Consider the following 24,625-nt stretch of genomic DNA (forward strand, 5'->3'; position numbering starts at 1 on the left):
GCGCGCATCTGAGCATTTCAAGGCCTCGGCGGTGCGTTTTGTGCGCATGTGGCAAAAGTATCTGTTGCGTGTGTCGGCCGCCCTCTTCACTCGCTCGTTGCGAACCTCCAGCGAGTCCGGGCTTTTGATTGACGGCGGCGGGGCGGGTCTCCCCGCGCATCGCATGCCACAGGTGATGTCCCCGGCCCTTCTGTAGGGCGGGGAACGTCTATTCGGGGACCTCCCCCCACTCCAGCGGGGGAAGGGGGGGGCGTGGATCTGCCGGCCGGCCGGCCTGCCTGCCTGTTGCCCTTAGAGACGGGCTTCCCCGGCTCGCGCTCTTCCTCCTTCCCGCGGCAGGGGGCCCAGGAGCTCGGCAGCAGGCTGGCTGGAGGAGGGGGCGGGCGGGCAAGCGGGCGGAGCCGTCGGGTCTGGCCCGGGGCTGTGGGATCCTCCTCCCGCCTCCCTGCCGCGCGTGGCTCAGACGTCAGGAGGAGCCCAAAGCGGGCAGGAGGCAGCGCCCATCCACACAGCTGCCAGAAGTGTCGGACGCGGCTGCCGGACGGGGCAGAGCCGGTGGCTGAAGCGGCTTCCTGGCTTGAGGGAGAAGTCGAAGGCAAAGCAGGAAGGAGCGAGAGGCGCGGGGGGGAAAAACAAGGGGGCTCGCTCGGGGACGGCGAGGGGGACGGCGCGCGCGTGCTCGCCATGGCCGACGTCTTCCCACCCTCCGAACCCGGTTCGGGTCCCGACGCTGCTCGGCGGTTCGCCCGGAAAGGGGCCCTTCGGCAGAAAAACGTGCACGAAGTGAGGGACCATAAATTCATCGCGCGGTTCTTCAAGCAGCCCACCTTCTGCAGCCACTGCACCGACTTCATCTGGTAAGGAGAGCCTCCCATCCTATCTCCGCCGACCGCCTCCGCTCCCCGGTGCAAGCCCCTTCCCCTCCGCAGTGCCGGCGCCTCCCCTCAGTCTCTCCTTCCTCCCGCTTCATCTGGCTTCACCCCGCTAGCCTCCCCCCCACCCGACTCTTCGCGCCTCCTCTCCCGAGCTGCCTCACTCTGCCCCCGTCCTTCTCCCTTTAACTCCTCCGCAGATTTCCCCGGGGATTAACTGTCCCGGTGCAGGAAGAGAGAGCCCGCGGTCGGTCCTTTCAACTGGGAGCAAAGGATTTCCCCGGCGAGTTAAGTCCTGGAAAGGCGAGAAAGAGACCCCCGAGAGCCAGCCAGCCAGTGAGAGAGCGGCTGCTCCTCTCCGCTCTCTTCCTTTCTGAGCTTGTCACAACTTTGGCAGGTTTCCCCAATCTGGTACCTTCCAAGAGGTATTGGACGCCAATGTGGGTTTCTCCCCTGGAAACGATGAGAGACGATGTCCCGCACTTCTGGCGGACAACAGTTTGGGGAAAGCACTTTCTGAGTAGGTGTGTGTGTGTGTGTGTGTGTGTGTTGCTGGGTGTGAGGGAATCTGCCAGCACACCAATGCTTGCATACCTGTGGGGCTAGATATTCATCTCTACTTCCATTGAGAAAGCTTTTGGGCGCTCCTCCAGCTTGCCAGAAAGGCATCTTTGTTGCCTGGTCGCCCTGGATAGATTATTAAACAGTATTTCACCGTTCTCAGAGGCACTTCCTGCATTGAAATCTTCCTTCTGTGTCAACTCCGCCACTCCCACTGACCACATCAGAAAATGAAGCTAATTCGTGAACCACTTCTGCACTAGAGACACACACAAATTCAGGTCTATCCTTTGCATAACCTTTATCAGCATGAATTGACTCCCCCCTCCCCAAAAGACATTTTCTCTCTTCCTTCTTTCTGAGAAAGGGATCTTTGGGTAATAACCCTTGAAAGAGAGCAGCTTTCTATCGTTCGCTGCCAGTGTGTTTGGGCTTCCCCAGGATGGATAGATAGACAGACAAGATACATGATAGAGATTAGGTAGGTAGGAAGGTAGGTCGATAGAAAAGATAGACAAACATAGACAGACAGACAAATGATAGAGATGAGAGACAGACAGACAGACAGACAGACAGACAGACAAACAGGTAGACAAACAGACAAATGAGAGAGAGGAGAAAGAGAGAGAGAGATAGGCAGACAATTAGACAGATGCCAGAGATGAGATGGATGGGTGGGTTGATGGATGGATGGCAACTACAGTATATCCCAGGGAAGAAGCTGTTATGTCTGTAGTCCCACTTGCTACTTTGCTGACCCGGTAATGTGCATGACCTATAGCATTTGCCTTCCAAAGGAGATGTGTGTATGTTGTGTTGACTTATTAGCCTTTAAATCAGCGTTTCTCAATCTTGGCACCTTAAAGTCCACACATCTTCTAGTTGCCAAGGTTGAGAAACATGATTTGGGTGCCCTCCAAGAAATGGGAAACCCGGAGCCCTTCATATGTTGCTGAACTACACACCTCTTTGCATCCCTTGTCACTATATCATGGTTACAATTGCAGGGAAGCCATTGTTGGAGGAGACCAGATGTAAAAAAAGATACTTTTCTACATCTGGAAAATTGTAGGTTCCTCATCTTGCTTCTACTCATGTTCTGACTGACATGCTAAGATGAAGAAACCAACATCTGCTCTCTACTCTTAAAAAATACTTTGCCCTCCATTGCCCACAATTATCTTGTTCATCCATTATCGAGTTCACTTCATAAGGGGTTGATAAGCATTATTCCCTTTATCTGCCCCTTCCTGGTATGGAATACTGATGGTAACAACTGTTCTAGGAAGCATTACTTCCTAAATTAATCAGAAAAAATTATTGAGTCCCTGACATCGCCTCAGACACAAATTAATTTTTTCTTCCAACATAGGGATTATACTAATATGCCCAAAAGGCTAATCTAGGCTGAAAAAAAGAAAGAGGTAATAATACCATTATATATGTCTTCTATGAATAATAGCAGATATTCAAATTCAGGGCATCGCTACTTTCCGAAATACAGTGGGAGCATGGAAATGAGAACCTTCCCCCCAAAAATAATAACCCCTTGAATATTTTTCCTAACAATTTATTCCTTAGACCCAGACTTTTTTTTTGGGAAGACACTTCTGGCTGACATAGGCTTTCTGGCCATATTCACATGACATACTTCCTACTGATTAATCCACAGTTTACTTTACATAGTGTGATGGGCAGAACACTGCATCATGAGCTAACCACGGCCTAGACATGAATGTGATTGCTTGTTTATGTAAAGGAGAACTTATTTATACAAAATTTACACAACTACTATGTACTGGCTAGTGTAAAAGAGATTCTCCCCCCCCCCAAAATAAATAAATTCTGGAGCTCTTTCATGCTCTACTTGAATTCTGTATTGATTGTCTAGCTAGCCCATTCATCTGCTTTATTATTGGCCTTTAGAGACTTTCTTCCCCCTTCTTCTTTCTGATCTGTGTTGCTCTTTAATGAAAAGCTTTCAGTTCTCACTAGCTACAGTGTTGACACAGCATGCTAACATACAGTTCATATTCAAGTCTTTGTCACGGAACTTGCAAGGTAATGCTAGGACCACCAGACTCTGTCCAACTAACCGTAGGATAGTACTTCTATCCAAAACACTAGGGGAGATCCACATATATATTGCCTTGAATCCCCCTGAGAAAAAATGGGATGTAAATAAATAAAAATGTAAAAAGACAAAGGTTCCCCTCACACATATGTGCTAGTCGTTCCTGACTCTAGTGGGCAGTGTTAATCTCCGTTTCAAAGCCAAAGAGCCAGTGCTGTCCGAAGACGTCTCCATGGTCATGTGGCCGGCATGACTCAACGCCAAAGGTGCATGGAACGCTGTTATCTTCCCACCAAAGATGGTCCCTATTTTTCTACTTGCATTTTTTATGTGCTTTCGAACTGCTAGGTTGGCGGGAAGCTGGGACAAGTAATGGGAGCTCACCCCGTTATGTGGCACTAGGGATTCGAACCGCTGAACTGCTGACCTTTCAATCGACAAGCTCAGCATTTTAGTCACTGAGCCACCGTGTCCCTAAATAAATAACCTTACCTTTAAATAAAAACATCCTGAGCTACAAAGTAACTAAATACAACATGTGTGATCCTACCCATTATGTCTCATTTCATGCATTTATTGATTACACCTATTTGGTACTCGTAAGTTGTAATTGTATATAACACTAAGTCTTGAATTTTTAAACATGGACTGTTCAATCAGTTGGTCCTGGAAATTAACAAAACAATCATAGCTCATGGAGTTAATTTCTATTTAATTTTTCCTCAGTGTTTTTTGCCAGAACCCAGAATTGGTTTTTCCCCCTAAAAAGTCAGGGATAAACCATAAAGCCATAAATAAGCCATGACAGACAGTTTGATCTGGTGGTTAAGGCACCAGACTAAAAACTGGGAGACTGTGAGTTCTAGTCCTGCCCTAGACATGAAAACTAGCCTGGTAATTTTGAGCCAGTCATCCTCTCTCAGCCCAGCCTGCTTCGGAGGGTTGTTGTTATGGGAACAATAGGATGAGGAAGGAGTGTTGGATATGTTCACCACCTTGAGTTATTTGTACAAATAATAAGGGCAGCATAGAAATAAATAATTTTTCCATGACAGTTGAGATTTATAATAATGACGAGTTTTATAATAAAATGACATTTGAGATTTGTAATAAACCAGAGCTTGTAACCAGTAGTTTCCATAGTTTCAAACTCTGTTTTCATTGTAAAAAATATGTATGTTTCTTGATGGATTCTTATCTTATCCTAAGTGTAGACAAATCAAAGTATATAATCGCTTTACTGAATTGAAAGGGCATGCAACATGACTTGTTATCTCATTTTCTTGTTCTAATAAGGCTCAGTCTAAAAGCAAGACTTATAATCATTTTTTTTTTACTTAAACATAGCTGTGGTGGATTTGTGATTTGTGGATCAGAACAGTAAACATGTTGGGGGGGGGATGTTAAAATCTCTTCCACTTCCACTCCAGAAGTTACTTGAAACCAACAGGCCTGTGTTTTCATTGAAAGGGCAAAAATACAGCCTCTGTATTTCCTTGGAAAACCAATTTGCAACACTCCATGTATTGATAACTAGTGAAAAATCACATGGTGAAAAAAATGTTCATGTTTCAATTAAATTCCAAGTCCTTCACCTCTGTTTTTAAACAAAGACAAAAATAGCAGATTTATCAATTCATACATAGTTTGCATCTAATTTATCAGCTGTCATTTGGCTTTTACTCTTCCTCATGTTCATTTACCGAGTTCTTAACTAACTAATACTTATTAGAGGTCAGGACTTCATATTCTAATAATGAAACTAAAGGTTAATTTCTTTTTAATGTCAGTATAAGTTTTTATTTTTTTATTATTTATTTTTATTTATTTGATTTTTATACCGCCCTTCTCCCGAAGGACTCAGGGCGGTGTAAGGGCAAAAGTAAAAACAGACAATACAATATACAATTTAAAATGCAAATTAAAAAACTTATTATAATTGGCCTAAAACTTTAAAATATATAAAAACTAAAACCCCATTTAAAAATTAGTAGTAGAAAATTTAAAATCAATAAAATTTAAGCCAGCCCCGCGCGAATGAAGAGATATGTCTTCAGTTCGCGGCGAAAGGTCCGAAGGTCAGGTATTTGGCGTAAACCCGGGGGAAGCTCGTTCCAGAGTGTGGGAGCCCCCACAGAGAAGGACCTTCCCCTGGGGGCCGCCAGCCGACATTGCTTGGCGGACGGCACCCTGAGAAGTCCCTCTGTGAGAGCGACGGGTCGGTGGGAGGCATGTGGTAACAGCAGGCGGTCCCGTAAGTACCCAGGCCCTAAGCCATGGAGCGCTTTAAAGGTCGTAACCAAAACCTTAAAGTGCACCCGAAAGGCCACAGGTAGCCAGTGCAGTCTGCGCAGGAGCGGTGTTACACGGAGCTACTCAAGCTCCCTCTATCACCCGCAGCTGCATTCTGGACTAACTGAAGCCTCCGAGTGCACCTCAGGGGGAGCCCCATGTAGAGAGCATTACAATAATCCAAGCGAGAGGTAACGAGCGCATGAGTGACTGTGCACAAGGCATCCCGATCAAGGAAGGGGCGCAACTGCCGAACCAGGCGAACCTGGTGGAAGGCCCTCCTGGAGACGGCCGTCAAATGATCTTCAAACGACAGCAGTTCATCCAGGAGGACACCTAAGTTCCGCACCCTATCCTTTGGGGCCAATAACTCGCCCCCAACAGTCAGCTGCGGCTGCAGCTGACTGAATCGGGATGCCGGCATCCACAGCCACTCCGTCTTGGAGGGATTAAGCTTGAGCCTGTTTCTCCCCATCCAGACCCGTACGGCTTCCAAACACCGGGACAGCACTTCAACAACTTCATTGGGGTGGCCCGGGGTGGAAAAGTACAGCTGGGTGTCATCAGCGTACAGCTGGTATCTCACCCCGAAGCCACTGATGATCTCACCCAACGGCTTCATATAGATGTTGAACAGAAGGGGCGAGAGGATCGACCCCTGCGGCACCCCACAAGTGAGGCACTTTGCGGTCGACCTCTGCCCCCCTGTCAACACCGTCTGCGACCGGTCGGAGAGATAGGAGGAGAACCACCGATACACGGTGCCTCCCACTCCCAATCCCCCCAACCGGCGCAGCAAGATACCATGGTTGATGGTATCAAAAGCCGCTGAGAGGTCTAATAGGACCAGGGCAGAGGAATAACCCCTGTCCCTGGCCCTCCAGAGATCATCCACCAATGCGACCAAAGCTGTCTCCGTGCTGTATCCGGGTCGGAAGCCGGACTGGAACGGGTCTAGATAGACGGCTTCATCCAGGTATTGGGGTAGCTGTCGCGCCACAGCACTCTCTACAACCTTCGCAACGAAGCGAAGGTTGGAGACTGGACGATAATTACCCAAAATAGCTGGGTCCAGGGAGGGCTTCTTGAGGAGGGGTCTCACCACCGCCTCTTTCAAGGCGGCAGGGAAAACCCCTTCCAACAAAGAAGCGTTGATAATCCTCTGGAGCCAGCCTCGTGTCACCTCCTGAGTGGCCAGTACCAGCCAGGAAGGACACGGGTCCAGTAAACATGTAGTGGCGTGAAGCCTCCCCAACAACCTGTCCACGTCCTCGGGAGCCACAGGGTCGAACTCATCCCAAACAGACTCGACAAGACGTGCCTCCTCTCCCTCGCTTGGATCATCCCAACGTCGGTCCAGACCGTCCCGGAGCTGAGCGATTTTATCGTATAGATAACCACTAAACTCCTCGGCACGTCCCTGCAAAGGGTCGTCCCGCACCTCCTGATGAAGGAGGGAGCGGGTCACCCAAAACAGGGCTGCCGGGCGGTTATCTGCCGACGCAATGAGGGTGGAGGCGTAGGAACGCCTCGCCTCCCTCATTGCCACTAGGTAGGTTCTAGAATAGGACCTAACTAGTGTCCGATCAGCTTCGGAACGACTGGACCTTCAGGTGCTCTCTAGGCGTCTTCTCCGGCGTTTCATCTCCCTCAGCCCCTCGGAGAACCAAGGGGCCGGACGAGATCTGCCCCGGGTCAGAGGCCGCAAAGGCACGACACGGTCCAAGGCCCCAGCTGCGGCCTGTTCCCAGGCCACGACTAGTTCCTCAGTCGTGCCGTGGGCCAGATCCTCAGGGAATGGCCCAAGCTCCGTCAGGAACCTCTCGGGGTCCATCAGGCGCCTGGGACGGAACCAACGTATAGGTTCCGTCTCCCTGCGATGGTGAGTGGCGGTTCGGAAGTCTAGGCGAAGGAGAAAATGATCGGACCATGACATCGGTTCTGTTACTAAATCATCTAATTCCAGATCATTTAACCACTGTCCAGAGATATAAATCAGATCCAGCGTGCCTCCCCCCATGTGCGTAGGGTCATCGTTTACTCGAATCAGGTCCAAGGCCGTCATGGAAGCCTGGAACTCTCGAGCTGCTGTCGATAACAAGCCAGCTGATGGCAGGTTGAAATCCCCCATGACTATCAGTCTGGGGGTCTCAACCGCCACAGCGGCTAGTACCTCCAACAGCTCGGGCAGGGCTGTGGTCACGCAGCAAGGAGCCAGGTACGCGATCAACAAGCCCAACTGATTCCTATGGCCCCACCTCACATAGAGGGATTCACAGCCGGCAATCTGAGGAACAGTGGCCTCCCTCGGCTCTAGATCTTCCTTAATAACAACCGCCACCCCCCCACCCCTACCTTGGGCCCTCGGCTGATGAAATGCTCGGAAACCTGGAGGGCACAGCTCAACAAGGGGGACCCCCCCCTCTGGACCCAACCAGGTCTCCGTAATGCCCATAAGGTCCGCGGACTCCCCCTGAATAAGATCGCAAATCAGGGGAGCTTTATTGACCACGGACCGGGCATTACATAACATCAACCGAAGATCCAAGCTCTGAGGATCATGGCCGCCCGAGGAACGGGTAGGGACTGAGGGGCCGGAGCACGTGATCGCTTTCAGACATCGAACATGTGCTCCCAACTCTCGATACGGCCCCCCCCCTCCGCCATATCTGCCTCTCCCACTTACCGTACAGATTGAACAACCCTCTAGTCCTGGAACAAAACCCTCCCCCCCTGCCTTCAGGCCAGATGTGGAAGTGCCGCGAACAAGCACAGGGGCTGGATCCCTCCCCGACGGGTTAATCCCCCCACCCGTCGTATCCCTCCCTCCCCTTAAAAGACCCCTTTTTAAAAACCTATTTAAAAATCCCCAAAAATTCTTCTTGGCCGCATGCCACCTCTCTGGGTCCCAAGACCCTTCGTTAAGGTAGGCTCTCGATAGCCTAGAGGGCCATTCCTGCGAGGCGGGGGAACCTCGCAGTTGTAATAGGTCGGTGGACGAATATCTCATGAGAATATCAAATTCAAGACAGCAGAAAGTGTACATCCCGAGCCGGCATAGATGTTAAGCAAGTTCTAGGCCCACAGACTTGTCCACTTCGTCCCTATCCTCATCACAGACGGAGAAAGGGAGGCTAAGATGCCAAACCCACAATCCGTTGAAATCCGGGGAACAAAACCGGCCCAAGTCCAGATGACCCAGGAAACAGCCAAGGGGACCAGAGGTCCGGCCAAATCTAATGGCCTCCCTCCTAAAAGTTGGTACAATAATATCCTCCTCGGTTGCCGACCGCTAAGATGACATAATGTCCCTCGGAGTCCCGGGCTCACTCCGTCCTGGGGAAGGGGCTCGTGCAGTTCGGTGGTCAGATGGAAAGCCACACGTACTAATACCATTGCCGCTAATGTTGTCACTGCCGCCGCCGTTCCTATGGCCGCCATTAATCACGCTGGATCTGTGTTAAGTTCATGATCCAGCCTGCCGCAGATGGAAATCCTGAGCATGCCGCCAATGTGCCGGTGATGAAAAAAGCCTAAGCCGTTGATAGACGTTACGGCGCAGGCTAGGCCTAACCAAGAGTCAGCTGGGGGGGGGGAATGGCCGATCTTCGGGCCCTCAAGAACTCAAGCCCGCACGGCCCACCACACTGCCGCTGACATTGTGCGCGGCCAGGGATCGAATCAGGGCCTGTCCGGGCGGCTACCCCACCCCGAAATGGCCGCCGCCATCCGCTGATCCGCTGACTCACCAGTCGGTAGAAATGCGGCCCAAGATCTTGCCGCTGCTGGAAACTGCGGCAGGGGCTAAACATGCCCAAAAGTCAGCTGGGGGGGGGGGAGAAACAGCCGATCTTCGGGCCCTCCAAAGCTCCGGCCCGAACGGCCCACCACACTGCTGCCAGCGTTCTGCTCACGGCCGGGGATCTCCAAAGCCAGTCCGGGACGGCCACCCCAACCCCAAAATGGCCGCCGCCACCATCCGCTGCTTGCCCAGGACTCCGGCCCCGCTCTCGGCAGCCGAGAGACCACCGAGGTCCAAAGACCTCGCTCTCGACTGCCGGCATGTTGACCAACCTGGGGCCGAAGTCCACGCAGCCCGGCAAGCAGCCCAGCGGCATCACGGCTGGGAACACCGGCCGCTGCCTTCACGAGCCTCAGAACGCCACCGCCATTACGCGCATGCGCAGAAGAAGAAGAAGTTAATAACTGAGCATTCTGTATTTAGCAGAACAGAATTAAGGTTTCTTAATTTTAATTATGGTTTATTATCCTTGCACAAAATGGGTGATACATGGGTTACCAATCACTTTTGCTATGCTTTTTAGGCTGGGAAGAGCATTTACATAAATCAGATTTCTATTCATGATTTGTTGTTCTTAAAGAAGCCAGAATCTGAAAACTGTTTTGTCTTTTTTTGAGAACAGTAAGCCAGGAATCCTATTAAGATAGTTATGCTAAACAGACTATAGATAGAGGTTTCCTAATTTTTGGGGCTATGTATACTGAGCAGAGATGCCACAGGTTTCCCATACTCTTAATAGCCATTGTAGGAGAAGACCTGTGCTAGTCTGGGTGGAAAGAAATCAAGAGGAGTTTTGTAGCACCTTTTCTCCCTAAGATATTTTATTAAAACTCATAATCTCAAAAGATGCATAGAGTGTCTAGACAGATGTAGTCGTTAATTTGGAGTGAGGCAGGGGGGAAGAAAGGAGAAGACAGAGTAGTTATGCAAATACAGGTTATATGTCAGACAGATTACAAGTGTTTTACCAATTAACAATTGCAATCTGTTAAAAATACATCGTGTGTCCTGCGCTGGCATGCCCAGGAAAATGAAAATGATCTGAATTTATGCTGTCCTTGTTTTGAATCCTCATGTCAAAGTTGTGTCTGTTAATTTTTTTCTGCAAACCTTTTTTCCATTTGACCTACATAGAATCCAGAGGGACATTGCTGACAGATGATAGCATATGATATTTTACATTAGAAGAAGAGCATGTGAAGGTGCCTCTGACCATGTGTGTGTGTGTGTGCGCGTGTTGGGGCCTAGGATAGTGAAGATTTTGTTTTATTTATTCATTAAATGTTTATGCCACCCATCTTACTGATAGAGCAACTCTGAGAAGTTTACAATATAGTAAAAAGTAAAAAAAAAAAGTTAAAGCAATTAAAATTAGGAGAGTTAAATAGAAAAGCTAAAAAACCAAGGAGATGTTGGGGATCTTCTCCATCAGCCTTTCCCAATGTAAGAGTCCCCTCTCATGGCCAAAGGCCAGGTGGCAGAGCCAAGTTTTTCTGAAAGACCAGGAGCATGGGGACAGATTTCACCTCCAGTGGGAGAATATTCCAAATGGCGGGGGTCATAGTAGCAATAGCAATAGCAATAGCACTTAGACCTATATACCGCTTGACAGCCCACTCTACATGGTTTGCAGAATCAGCCTATCGCCCCCTATCCACCTGGGACCTCATTTTACCAACCTTGAAAGGATGAAAGGCTGGGTGAACCTTGAGCTGGTCAGGATCAAACTCTTGGAGTGAGCAGTGAGTTAGCCTGCAGTACTGCATTCTAACCACTGCACCACCACAGCTCAGTAGAGAAAGCTCTGCTCTTGGAACACCCCCCCCCCAAATGAAGTTATTTGGTAGGTGGGATATAAGTAGGCTGTTCCACTGGAATGAGTGAGTGAACTAGTCTCATTTGGATTAGATGTTACGGCGCAGGCTAGGCCTAACCAAGAGTCAGCTGGGGAATGGCCGATCTTCGGGCCCTCAAGAACTCAAGCCCGCACGGCCCACCACACTGCCGCTGACATTGCGCGCGGCCAGGGATCGAATCAGGGCCTGTCCGGGCGGCTACCCCACCGCGAAATGGCCGCCGCCATCCGCTGATCCGCTGACTCACCAGTCGGTAGAAATGCGGCCCAAGATCTTGCCGCTGCTGGAAACTGCGGCAGGGGCTAAACATGCCCAAAAGTCAGCTGGGGGGGGGGGAGAAACGGCCGATCTTCGGGCCCTCCAAAGCTCCGGCCCGAACGGCCCACCACACTGCCGCCAGCGTTCTGCTCACGGCCGGGGATCTCCAAAGCCAGTCCGGGACGGCCACCCCAACCCCAAAATGGCCGCCGCCACCATCCGCTGCTTGCCCAGGACTCCGGCCCCGCTCTCGGCAGCCGAGAGACCACCGAGGTCCAAAGACCTCGCTCTCGACTGCCGGCATGTTGACCAACCTGGGGCCGAAGTCCACGCAGCCCGGCAAGCGGCCCAGCGGCATCACGGCTGGGAACACCGGCCGCTGCCTTCACGAGCCTCAGAACGCCACCGCCATTACGCGCATGCGCAGAAGAAGAAGAAGTTAATAACTGAGCATTCTGTATTTAGCAGAACAGAATTAAGGTTTCTTAATTTTAATTATGGTTTATTATCCTTGCACAAAATGGGTGATACATGGGTTACCAATCACTTTTGCTATGCTTTTTAGGCTGGGAAGAGCATTTACATAAATCAGATTTCTATTCATGATTTGTTGTTCTTAAAGAAGCCAGAATCTGAAAACTGTTTTGTCTTTTTTTGAGAACAGTAAGCCAGGAATCCTATTAAGATAGTTATGCTAAACAGACTATAGATAGAGGTTTCCTAATTTTTGGGGCTATGTATACTGAGCAGAGATGCCACAGGTTTCCCATACTCTTAATAGCCATTGTAGGAGAAGACCTGTGCTAGTCTGGGTGGAAAGAAATCAAGAGGAGTTTTGTAGCACCTTTTCTCCCTAAGATATTTTATTAAAACTCATAATCTCAAAAGATGCATAGAGTGTCTAGACAGATGTAGTCGTTAATTTGGAGTGAGGCAGGGGGGAAGAAAGGAGAAGACAGAGTAGTTATGCAAATACAGGTTATATGTCAGACAGATTACAAGTGTTTTACCAATTAACAATTGCAATCTGTTAAAAATACATCGTGTGTCCTGCGCTGGCATGCCCAGGAAAATGAAAATGATCTGAATTTATGCTGTCCTTGTTTTGAATCCTCATGTCAAAGTTGTGTCCGTTAATTTTTTTCTGCAAACCTTTTTTCCATTTGACCTACATAGAATCCAGAGGGACATTGCTGACAGATGATAGCATATGATATTTTACATTAGAAGAAGAGCATGTGAAGGTGCCTCTGACCGTGTGTGTGTGTGTGTGCGCGTGTTGGGGCCTAGGATAGTGAAGATTTTGTTTTATTTATTCATTAAATGTTTATGCCACCCATCTTGCTGATAGAGCAACTCTGAGAAGTTTACAATATAGTAAAAAGTAAAAAAAAAAAGTTAAAGCAATTAAAATTAGGAGAGTTAAATAGAAAAGCTAAAAAACCAAGGAGATGTTGGGGATCTTCTCCATCAGCCTTTCCCAATGTAAGAGTCCCCTCTCATGGCCAAAGGCCAGGTGGCAGAGCCAAGTTTTTCTGAAAGACCAGGAGCATGGGGACAGATTTCACCTCCAGTGGGAGAATATTCCAAATGGCGGGGGCCATAGTAGCAATAGCAATAGCAATAGCACTTAGACCTATATACCGCTTGACAGCCCACTCTACATGGTTTGCAGAATCAGCCTATTGCCCCCTATCTACCTGGGACCTCATTTTACCAATCTTGAAAGGATGAAAGGCTGGGTGAACCTTGAGCTGGTCAGGATCAAACTCTTGGAGTGAGCAGTGAGTTAGCCTGCAGTACTGCATTCTAACCACTGCACCACCACAGCTCAGTAGAGAAAGCTCTGCTCTTGGAACACCCCCCCCTCAAATGAAGTTATTTGGTAGGTGGGATATAAGTAGGCTGTTCCACTGGAATGAGTGAGTGAACTAGTCTCATTTGGATTAGATGTTGGGCCACCACATGCTGTTTCTTGATGCATTGTATGCAGGGGTGAAAACTAAAAATTTTCCCTACCGGTTCTGTGGGTGTGGCTTAATTGGTGGGTGTGGCTTGGTGGTCAGGTGACTGAATGGGCATGGCCAATAATAATAAATAATAAAAATAATAAAGTATACAAAACCTGTGTGCGCACCGGTCTACCTTCTTTAAAAATAGAGGCACCGGTCTACTAATTGCTTTTTATTGGGAGCGCACCAGTCTACCTTCTTTAAAAATAGAGGCACTGGTCTACTAGCCGCCTACAGCACTGATCAGCTGTAGTGTGGCCCTTTGAAGCGCCACGACAGTCATTTAAGGCCGTTTGCAGCTATATCACCACCGAGAGCTTCAGGGACAGAGAAGAGGAACAGCGAGGCATGGTTGGGGGGGGGGCCCCCATCGCTCCCGGATCGTGAGATCTGGTCCGAACCGGGAGCATTTCACCCCGATTGTATGGCAAAACTCAACGTGAAGAGTGCGTGTGTATGTGTGTGTGTTTGTTCCTGCTGCATTTTCTCTATGTCTAGTTGTTTTCTCTCTCTCCCCCTTAAGTTGAGATCAACTCAACTTCTGATAAGTACATGAATGCATGTAGGGTTTTTTGGCAACAGTTCAGAATAGCTTGCTATTGCTTTCCTACAGGGTGGCTTTTCACTCCTGAAGTTCCCTGGGGGTTATATCTATGTACATACACATGTACCCACTGCTTATTATGGGGAAATAAATGTGTGATATATTTAGGATCGTCATCACTGTGAAGTATATATAACTGGGTTTTCCTTAAAGTCAAATGATTTGGCAATTGCCAAACAAGCAGTGTGGCCTTTTTTTGTCTTTATTAATGAAGCCAGTAAAGAACTGCACTGGGTTTCTGTTACTGCACTCACTCTTGATGGAAGAAGGACTTAAAATACTTTCTGTATTTTACATACGTATTCAGTATTATACATATGTATTGGGGGGAAGGAATTCTTAAGGTTTATTATGGTCTTAGAGTACAAGTGAGACAAAATTCTCCACATAGCATACCTCAAGCCAGGTAATATATTCCACTGGGAAGTCAGAAAATAATATTTATTGGTTAAATCCCAAACTTTTATCATGTAAACTAGGTGAAGCTATGCGGTTAAACGTGTTTATATAGATTTGTTGTATTTTCGTTGATTAACCATGGATTGCACCCAGACTAAATTTGTTTAACTAATAGCCATCAAAAGCAATGATGCACCTTGTACAGTACTCTATATGGTTTTATAGGGTGTGAAATTTAGTCCAGATTCAATCATGCAAGTGACCCAGCATACTTCTCCTTTATGTTCATCCTGCTAGCAAAACATGGCTAAGTATTCACGTGTCACTAACTATTTACATTCAAATCATCTTGCTTTTACAGTACTTGCATGTGGTAGTTTGTTTATCTAAGGGCGGGCTCAATACACAAGCATTGCAAGATGATTGAAAAGTAGAGTTTCCAGGATATAGTCTTCTTTAAACTAACTTAAGGTACCTTGCATTGAAGATAGTGGTACTCCCTGAACCATTTCTTCAAAGACATTTTGAATTTAGGAAATAGTAGTAGAGAACAGAGTGGTTCTTGTTCCATTGTGTGTGAGCATCCCAAAAATAGTTTTGTTTGCATGCTTAATCATGGTTTGTTTATTTATTTATTTGCTTACTTACTTACTTAGGAGATTTATATCGCTGCCTTTTGGCACGTGGTGACTCAAGGCAGCTTACAAGAATATAAAAATATCATATAAAAACAATAAAACTAATAAAAGAGAGAATCATAGATAATAAAATAATCCCCATCCCCACCTTAGTGACAACACATCACACGAGCCATCCAATGGGCTCCATCCCACTTTGTGTTCCCCAGGCCAGCTGGCAGAACCAGATCTTCAGTGCCTTCTGAAAGAGTATTAGAATGGGGCGGGGGCATTCTAAACTCTGGGGGAATGATGTTCCAGAAAGAAGGAGCCACCACAGAGAAGGCCTTTCTTCTGGCTCCCACCAGGTGTACTTCCCTAGAGGATGGGACCCGCAACATTCCTTGCCTCCCTGCTCTGGTGGGTCAGGTATATGTGACCGGCAAGAGACGGTCCCTCAGATAACCTGGTTTAACATGTTATATAGTAAATATAGGCAGGGTTTGCTAAGACATTAAGCTAAAATCTGATTGTCTAGTTTGTTGTTCCCTTCAAAGCTTGATACTTTGGTCTGAATGAATTGGAATCTATATTTTTTAAAGATGATAAAAACAGGAGTAGATTGGATTTTCTCATATGTATAGTACATTCAAGGAAAACTAGTACATTATATATTATACACAGTTAAAACTTTGTATCCTAGAGATTCGTAACTGTGTTGTCTAGTAGAATCAGAATACAAAATATCCTGGGCAGGGTGTCTGAACATCCTGAATTAAGGTAGAATCTATCCCTTAGGGAGAAGCCTATAAGAACTGCTGAGAGTAACACCACTGAATACAACAGATTTCAAAGAGAGAAGAGGTTGCTTTATTATTGGCTATGTAAATTTTCTCCTCTATATACTTGTTGAAAATACTCCATATGGGCAGTGGGAAGAAACTAAAGATAAAGAAAAATGGAAAAATGGAAAAGTGTCCCTATTTTATATACATGAATTATAAAAAAAAGTCACAAAGAAGAAAAATGACCAGTGATTTGAGAACTGGGAACAGGAAAGAAAGGAAAGGGTTATGCAGAAGTTAAATTATTCATTGACTGTATTATCAAGTACAGAGTAATTAATGCATTTTAAAAGCTACAATACTTTGATGTTACATTATGAGGAAATTCTTCTCGTACAACTTGATTTATATATTGCTAAATGTGTACTCCACCTTTACTTCACAAGCTCAGAGTAGTACTTATATTAGCTCTGCCTCTCTTCTTGGAGCAAATAGGTTAAATGGGGAGACAGAGAAAGAGAATGAGAGAGAGAAACAGAATATGCTGAGCTCAAAACTGGTGAGTTTTATGGTTTTGAAGCAGGTTGCTTTAGTTTAGTCCTTATTTCCCTCTCTGACTTGTGTTTCTGTGTTAGCAGTGAAGGAGTCATATATATATATATTTTTCAGAGCTTTCTTTATGGTTTATAGGAGAAAATATCTGCCCATTGAATTAGAAGATCTTATCTCAAAAGACATTTAATTACAACAATTTATCAAGGATACTAGCAATCATTATGTAAACAATATGTTTCAGTTAATCAGTAGTACAGGTTGTCTTCAACTTACAACCATTCGTTTAGTGACCACTTGAAATTACAATGGCAGTGAAAAAAAATGACTTACAACTGTTTTTCACAGTTAACAATCATTGCAGCATCCCCATGGTCACATGATTAAAATTCAGCTGCTTGGCAACTGGTTCATATTTATGACGGTTGCAGTGTCCCAGGATCATGTGATCTCCTTTTGCGACCTTCTGACAAGCAAAGTCAATGAGGAAGCCAAATTCACTTAATTGTGTTACTAACATAACAACTGCAGTGATTCACTTAATGGTGGCAAGAAAGGTCGTAAAATGGGGCAAATATCATTTAACAACTGTCTTGCTTAGCAACAGAAATTTTATTTATTTATTTATTTATTATTCATATTTATATACCGCCCTTCTCCGAAGACTCAGGGCGGTTTACAGCCGGAATAAAACAAATACACAAAAGTTAAAATACAATATCTTTAAAAATCTGATTCCATTGGCTGAAAATTTAAAAATAATAGGATAAAATTATAAAAAACAACCCCGATTAAAACCCCGTTAAAATTGCCATTAAGCCAGCCCTGCTCGATGAAAGAGAAAAGTCTTGAGCTCGCGCTTAAAGGTCCGGAGATCGGGGAGTACGCATAGCCCCACAGGTAGTTAATTCCACAGGGAAGGTGCCCCCACAGAGAATGCTCTTCCCCTGGGAGCTGACATTGTTTGGCTGACGGCACCCTAAGGAGGCCCTCCCTGTGAGAGCGCACAGGTCGATGGGAGGCTTTTGGTGGCAGTAGGCGGTCCCGTAAGTATCCCGGTCCTTTTGGGCTTAATTGTGGTTGTAAGTTGAGGACTACTTGTATTTATCAAATATGTTGTTATTGGATTAAAAGAAGAGCAACTGTGATTTTAATAGGTTATGCTGGGTATTTTTTCTGGATAATTCTTATGTGTTGAATATTTTTACATTTATTTTTAAATATGTATTCAATGAATATTTTTTTATTTGTTTGAATTATTTATACCCGTGTTTCCCTGAAAATAAGACTGCTTATATTTTTTTGAACCCTGAAATAAGCGCTTGGCCTTATTGCCATGAGCTCAAAAGCCCGATTGGGCTTATTATCAGGGGACGTCTTATTTTGGGGAAAATGGTATTCAAAATAGGCACATTACAGAAATGGTAATCGATAAGCACAAATTATTATTTTTTAAATTTAAGTGTAAGCCTTGAGGCAGTGGGTAGAAATCATGTTTTATTATTAAAAGCTTAAGTTCAACCCTGTGGTAAGGGCTAACAGCTGTTTTTAACAACATCAGTAAAGATATTTTTGTAGCATTATTGTTTGCATCTTCAGAGTTTGCTAACATTTGCAGAAGTAAGGATTATTTTTTTTAAGTGGCCGAAAAAAATATTGAAATCAAAAAATTGTGATCCTAGTTACTGATAGGTAACATTAATAGACACTGATAATCTACATTTAAACTCCTGCAGTTTGCTCACAGAAATAAAGCTGACAGAAGCCTCTTGCACATATGAAATCTCTACCTTACTGTGGAAATATAATTGTTTACTATTCTGTGGTCTCTGAAAAATTCTTCCTTGCAGCTGGATTTAACTAAGTTAAATATCTCAGTGGGACTGCAACTGTTTTACTTGGACACAGGATTGCTCTTCCACTGGGACCTTTTCTCTCTCCCATGACCTCTACTTGTTAGTTGCTGTCAAGTCAATGTCAACTTGTCGTGACCCAGTGAATGGTTGCCCTGAACTGTGCTCTGTTCTTGATGGCTGATCCTTGCTAGGATGGCACCAGGGGCCACTGTTATTTTACCAACCCTTCACCCTGCCAGTCTTTCCCTTTTGTATTTTCTTTCAACCCGACTAAGCATGATATTTTTTTCTCTAATTATCTGTCTGTTTGCCTGAAGTGTCCATAACATGATGTCTGGTCTTGTCGTTTGAGCTTTTGTGGAAATTTTAGTTTTGATTTCCTCAATATTGACTGATTCGTTTATCAGGCAATCCCTAATATCCGCAGTATCCTTTGCCAGGTTTATTACTCAAAGGCATGTGGGTTCCGCCCCCCCCCATCTTGTGCCTTTATTTTCTAACTTGCACAGTCATTATGTTCTTGAAAATGTCGTGGTCCGAACAAATCAGATCTTGGTACACAAGGAAATTTTTCTGTACTTAAATAACTTGTTTAGGCCTTACAGAGCCATTTTTCCAACATTTGGGTGCTTATAGTTTCATTGGCTTATCCAAGCCAATTTAAGTTGTCAGCTATATATATTTCCTTTCAGTCAAGGAGGAAATTACTGATATTACCAGTTGTTAGAATCTTTCTCCTCTTTCATTAAAGTGCAGGCCTATTTTGAGACTATGGTCCTTGATCTTGATAAGCAGATAGTTCAGAACATTTTCATATACATCTGGTATCATAAACGTAATAACAACTTTCACTATGCATGATCCTTATATCTTTTATAAGCTATGAAATTCCATTTTTGAAGGTTGGGGAATCATTTAGAGCAGTCTGTGAATGGGACTATTGCCCTTTTCCCTCTGAATTAGTTGAAGTCAGTTGTCACTTCTCATCTCTTTATTTTCATGAAAGCTTCAGTAGGGAAACCTGATTTTCAGGCCATAGCTAGAAATGTGGAAGTCAAGGGATAGGCTCCAGAGAACTCTTAGACTAGAAAAATGAGAGCCAATGTTGGCTTAAAAAGACAGGAGAAAGAGGCCCAGGAACTGAACCTCAGAACTGATATAGGGCAGTTTTTCTGTGTGCCACTATATTTCATATATAACCACAAATAATGGTTGGAAACTAATCAAAGAGAGACGCAATCTGGAATTAAAGAGAAACTTCCTAATAGTGAGGACAATTAACCAGTGGAATGGCTTGCCTTCAGAACTTGTGGGTGCTTCATCACTGGATGTTTTTAAGAGGGGACTGAACAGATATTTGTCCATAATGGTATAGGATCTCCTGCACGAGGAAGGGATCGATTAGAAGACCTCCAAGGTACCTTTTAACTCTTTTATTCTGTATTCTGTTGTATGTATGCTTCATTAACTAAAATTTGAGTGGAATATGGAGCTAAGAGAAAGTTTTATGGGTATTCCTAGAGAACGCTCTTCTGACCATGTGGATATATAGTATATCCATATATTTGATGTGGTCCAATGAGATGCAGGAACCCAGAATCTGATAGCTTGTGGTTTAAAAAAAGCTTTAAGTTTAATACATTTTAGTTCCGGATGATAAAGAGTTTCTCTACTAGAGAAGTAGGTTTGGGCATAGAGTGACTCTTAAGTAATTACGAAGCATACACCTCAGATATTTATAGTGATCATTGAACTATCAAGTAGTAGTATTTCTGAGACAGGTTAAGGACAACATTTATGTGCTTTAGTTATTTTATGAGACTGCTCTCACATCAATGACCAATTATGGAAGTATATGTCATGTGTCATGACATAAGTCACCATATGTCATGCACACGTGTTTGCACATAATAAGAAATTGGAAGGTGTAGAGCAGCAATTATTCAACCAATGTAACTTAAATGGTTACTTTTAATTAAACTGAAATATAGAATGCTGGGATCCACAATTCCTGTGAGAATGAAATTCATGGACGTTGTAGTGGCTTCAGCATCACCACGTCTTCCAACTACACTTCCCAGAAAACCTATTGGTTGGGTGGCACAAGGGAAGATGGGAGGGCCATATCTTTGTCCTCTTTCCTGCCTCCCTCTGACCCTTGCATCCAATCGAATGGAGGCTAGGTCTGACAGGCGAGTGGCTGCTTTGAAACTGAGACTAAAATTTGAAATCTCTTAGTGGATGTCAAGGGAAGGATGAGGGAGGGACTCAGATGCCTGCCGGCAAGGTAGGACTAATTGAGGGTCACTGGTAGTGGGTGGGTGAATCCTCTTCCCCCAGGGGCAGGGGGTTCTTGGGGACATATCAGGATGAGGAGTGGGGTACAATTTTCCTTATGGTCCATGACTCCCTTTGTTCCCCTTCTTCCCAGCAAAATGGCAGGCAATTCTGGGGGTCAGCCAAGGAGGAGTGATTTCTGATGCTCCCTGCCGGCTTCCCACAAGCAGAGTCAGTGGGGAAGTTGATAGGAAGTCATTCTGCTGCTCTGTTTAGTAAGGAAATATCTCTGAAACAATGACCCAATAGATGACTGGTGGCATCTATATGTGTGTATAGCTCAGATTATAATTCTTTTAGTAATCTATGATATGGCAAATTTTTACAAAGGCAACTGCTGATCATATGTGAGTTGTCTACAAGAGTGCTTTTTGTATTTTTGAATAGAAGGTCTGGTATGAAAAATAATCTCTCCCTGAGGAGAGAAGATGGATAAGACTATAGGAAAACTCCCCATAATTGAATATCTTGGCTTGTGGAGCTCATATTCAGCTTTCATAGAAAAGCTTCCCACTGTCTTCCATATGTATTGACCTTAAAAAATATATATTCTGAACAAGGATCAGATGCTAGGGGAATTGGAGTCTTAATTTATCTAGAGAATGCCAGGTTATCAGAGTCTGAATGAGACACATTATCATTCAATAGCCAAATATGACATTGGTGTACATTGGACTTTAAAAGCTGCAAAGATAGTTTAATCATTAATTATCATACCATCAAAAGGAATCCTAACAGAGTGATATGAATCATTACATTATCAAAATAATATTACTTTTTGTTTTTTTTTTAAATCAAGAAGTGCCTTCCAAGGAAACATGGATTTAATTTGAATAAATTGTAGCCCATTTTTAAAATATTTTTTCTCCTGTGGCAGAATTTTAGTAGAGAAAATGTTAGTAAATGTTGGTAGGGTAAATGTTAAGCTACTAGTACACACAGTATCAAATATAAGATAGTTTGCATTATTTCTCATGTTAAGTGTACCACATCACAATGTTTCCACTTTACATTGATACGGTATATTATATCATTGTGCAATACTTAACAGATTTTCTTTAAAACTGAATATAGGAATTTGGGAGGGGGAATCCTTTTAGCTGAAAATAAGAGATTTTAACAGCTTCATTTTGCTCTGACAATAAGTTTAAACATATTGTAGATCAGTATTAATTTAATATCAAAATATATTTCTAAGTCTTATCTTTTTTCTCTCCTTCTCCTTGCAGGGGGTTTGGAAAACAAGGGTTTCAATGCCAAGGTAAGATACAAATGGTTTTATAATGGTTTCTATTTCTGTTTTAATAATTAAATCTAGGTAATGTATGAACCATAGCTCAAGAAGGAATTAAGCATGTTAAAAGGAGGATATTAAATTATCTAAAAGGATGTGTATTGTTTAATCATTTATCTCATGAACTGTGAATCATGCACAAAAGAGTTTCATTTCAGCAGAGTTTCCTAAAATTAAATGTCATGTAATCTGCATATAGAGAACTCTTTAATTTTTCATGAAAAGAATCTTTGTGGTTTATTTTGGTAGAGAACATTTCTCTTGTCGGGAGCTGCTGTCTCTGTGTGGGTGTTTTGAAAAGTGGTTTCACTCTCTGTTGGGTTTCCTTTAATACTCCCTTCTACCTTTTCCCTCTGTGATTAATCGGCATCAATTTTATATTCATCTGGACCTTTGGTCATTGATTTATAGTTTGTTTATTTTGTAGCATAGTGTAAGAGAAAACAAACTATTTCAAAGTAGTATACGTTGCTTGTAGCAAAGTCTTTTAAATCTTGGGATGGAGAAGAAATCTTGTTTCTGTAAACTGCATTATTAACACTAATACGAGTCATATTATGTACTCAACAAAGGTGAAGCATATGATTTGAATATGATTATAAGAACTGTGTTGCCTCACATCAGTCTATAAATTCATCTAACCCAGGATGATCTATGCCAGACCTTAGTAACCCTCAAAGGATTTGGACAGAAGACTTACATTTTCTCTTGCCTGGAGATTTTATGGATCAAAACTAGAAATTTGAAATATGTGCCTTGGCCTCTTTCCTGATGTCTGTAATTTTATCTTGGGTATCCTTTCCTTGAGATGGCTATGGAGCATTAATGTACTATTAATATCGCTAAGCAATATTCTTCCTGTTTATACTTTAATATTGTTATTGAATGTTGATTGTATAAGTTAGTGTTTTACCATGGAAACCATTTGTATCAGCTAGATGAAAGAAGCAGCATTTAGTCTGATAATTTCATCCTGTCAGAGAGCAACGAAGGATAGCAGCTGAAAATTGCTACACGATACCTACAAGTTTTTCTTTTAAAGAAACCCTTGCCCTGTGATTGTCTGATCTGATTATCGACTAGATAAACATTGTTGGCATGAACCCTTGCTGCGGTCATAACTGCCACACCACAAAACCTATATTTAACGGTTTTGAAATTTGAGCCAGGAGATTTGAACTCTGATTTTAAAGAGATACTGAAAAAGAAAAGAGCATTAAATTACAGTCTCTTATTACAGCTGATAGCTAGCAATATATTGCTGATTCTTGTCACACTAACAAAGGAGATGGTTTTCCTTGTATTAAATGTTCAGAAGTTAGAGAAATGTGGTGCCACTTTTGTGAGAGCTGGAATGTTCCCAGTTCAAATAGTTCCTTTGCAGCCTTAAATAACCTCCTGGTCATATTACCATCTCTGAGAAGGAAATACGGGTAATCCTCAACTTAAAACGTTCATTTAGTGACTGTTTAAAGTTACGGAGGCACTGAAAAAGTGACTTAGGAATCACGTATAAGTTTTTCACACTTATGACCATTGTAGCATCTCCATGGTCATGTAATCAAAATTCATTTAGGGACCATTCGAAGTTTCAACAGTGCTGAAAAAAGTGACTTATGACCATTGTTCACACTTACAACCATTGCAGCATCCCCATGGTCAGTTCATCAAAATTCAGATGCTTGGCAACTGACTCATATTTATGAAGGTTACAGTATCTCAAGGTCAAGCAAAGTCAATAGGGAAGCCAGATTCACGTAACGATTTATAACTAACTTAACTGCTGTGATTCACTTAATAACTGTGGCAAGAAAGGTTGTAAAATGGGACAAAATTCATTTAACAATTGCCTTGCTTAGCAACAGAAATGTTGGGCTCAATTGTGGTTGTAAGTCGAGGTCTACTATACATTCTCTTTGGAGCAGTTCGTCAGAATTGGTATGAATTAATTTCAAGTGCTATACAAGTGCTAGGTTTTAAACCTTGTTCTAAGTACAGATATTCATGATCCATTAGAGAGTTAATGTTCTGCAGTAGTTCAGCTATTGAACTAGGAGCAGGAAGGTCAAGTTTTGATTCACCTCTAACCATAGAGACTCACTGGTTCTCTTCGAGCTAGTTATACTTTCTCAGTTCAGTGTTGTTATTGTGGTAAGAAAAAATTATATGTATGTGCACATGTATGCAACCATGCCTCTTGAGCACTTTGAATTTAATAAATCAAATGAGTAAAATGATTTCCAAGTGGGAGGTTCTTCCACACAAACTTTTTAATTAAAGCGTGCAGTTGGGCATGTTTATTCATTTCTCTATTGTCATGCACTTCAGCCACTTTGAACATTTGGATTGTAACTATTAAATTTGTAAACATGGCCTTTACACTCTGGAGGCATTTGATCTCAAACACGGGAAGCAACTCCATTGGAATCAGTGCTTCAGGAAGCTATTGGCGAA

The 24,625-nt window shown here is 43.9% G+C and overlaps 1 protein-coding gene across 2 annotated transcripts in view; it reads left to right on the forward strand.

The window, feature by feature from the left end:
- The first annotated feature begins 481 nt into the window (after positions 1–481).
- The window catches only part of PRKCA (protein kinase C alpha), a 227,701-nt gene continuing 203,557 nt past the window's right edge, over positions 482–24,625 (forward strand). Inside the window, exons 1-2 of one of the 2 annotated variants that reach the window (XM_058165997.1) lie at positions 482–857; positions 22,107–22,138. In XM_058165997.1, the coding sequence (XP_058021980.1) occupies positions 685–857; positions 22,107–22,138 (205 nt within the window). In that variant the 5' untranslated portion in view covers positions 482–684. The remainder of the gene's footprint in view (positions 858–22,106; positions 22,139–24,625) is intronic. The other variant, XM_058165998.1, reaches the window with a different exon arrangement.

The sequence above is a fragment of the Ahaetulla prasina genome, chromosome 2 (genome assembly GCF_028640845.1).
Source record: "Ahaetulla prasina isolate Xishuangbanna chromosome 2, ASM2864084v1, whole genome shotgun sequence".
Taxonomy (NCBI): Eukaryota; Metazoa; Chordata; class Lepidosauria; order Squamata; family Colubridae; genus Ahaetulla; species Ahaetulla prasina.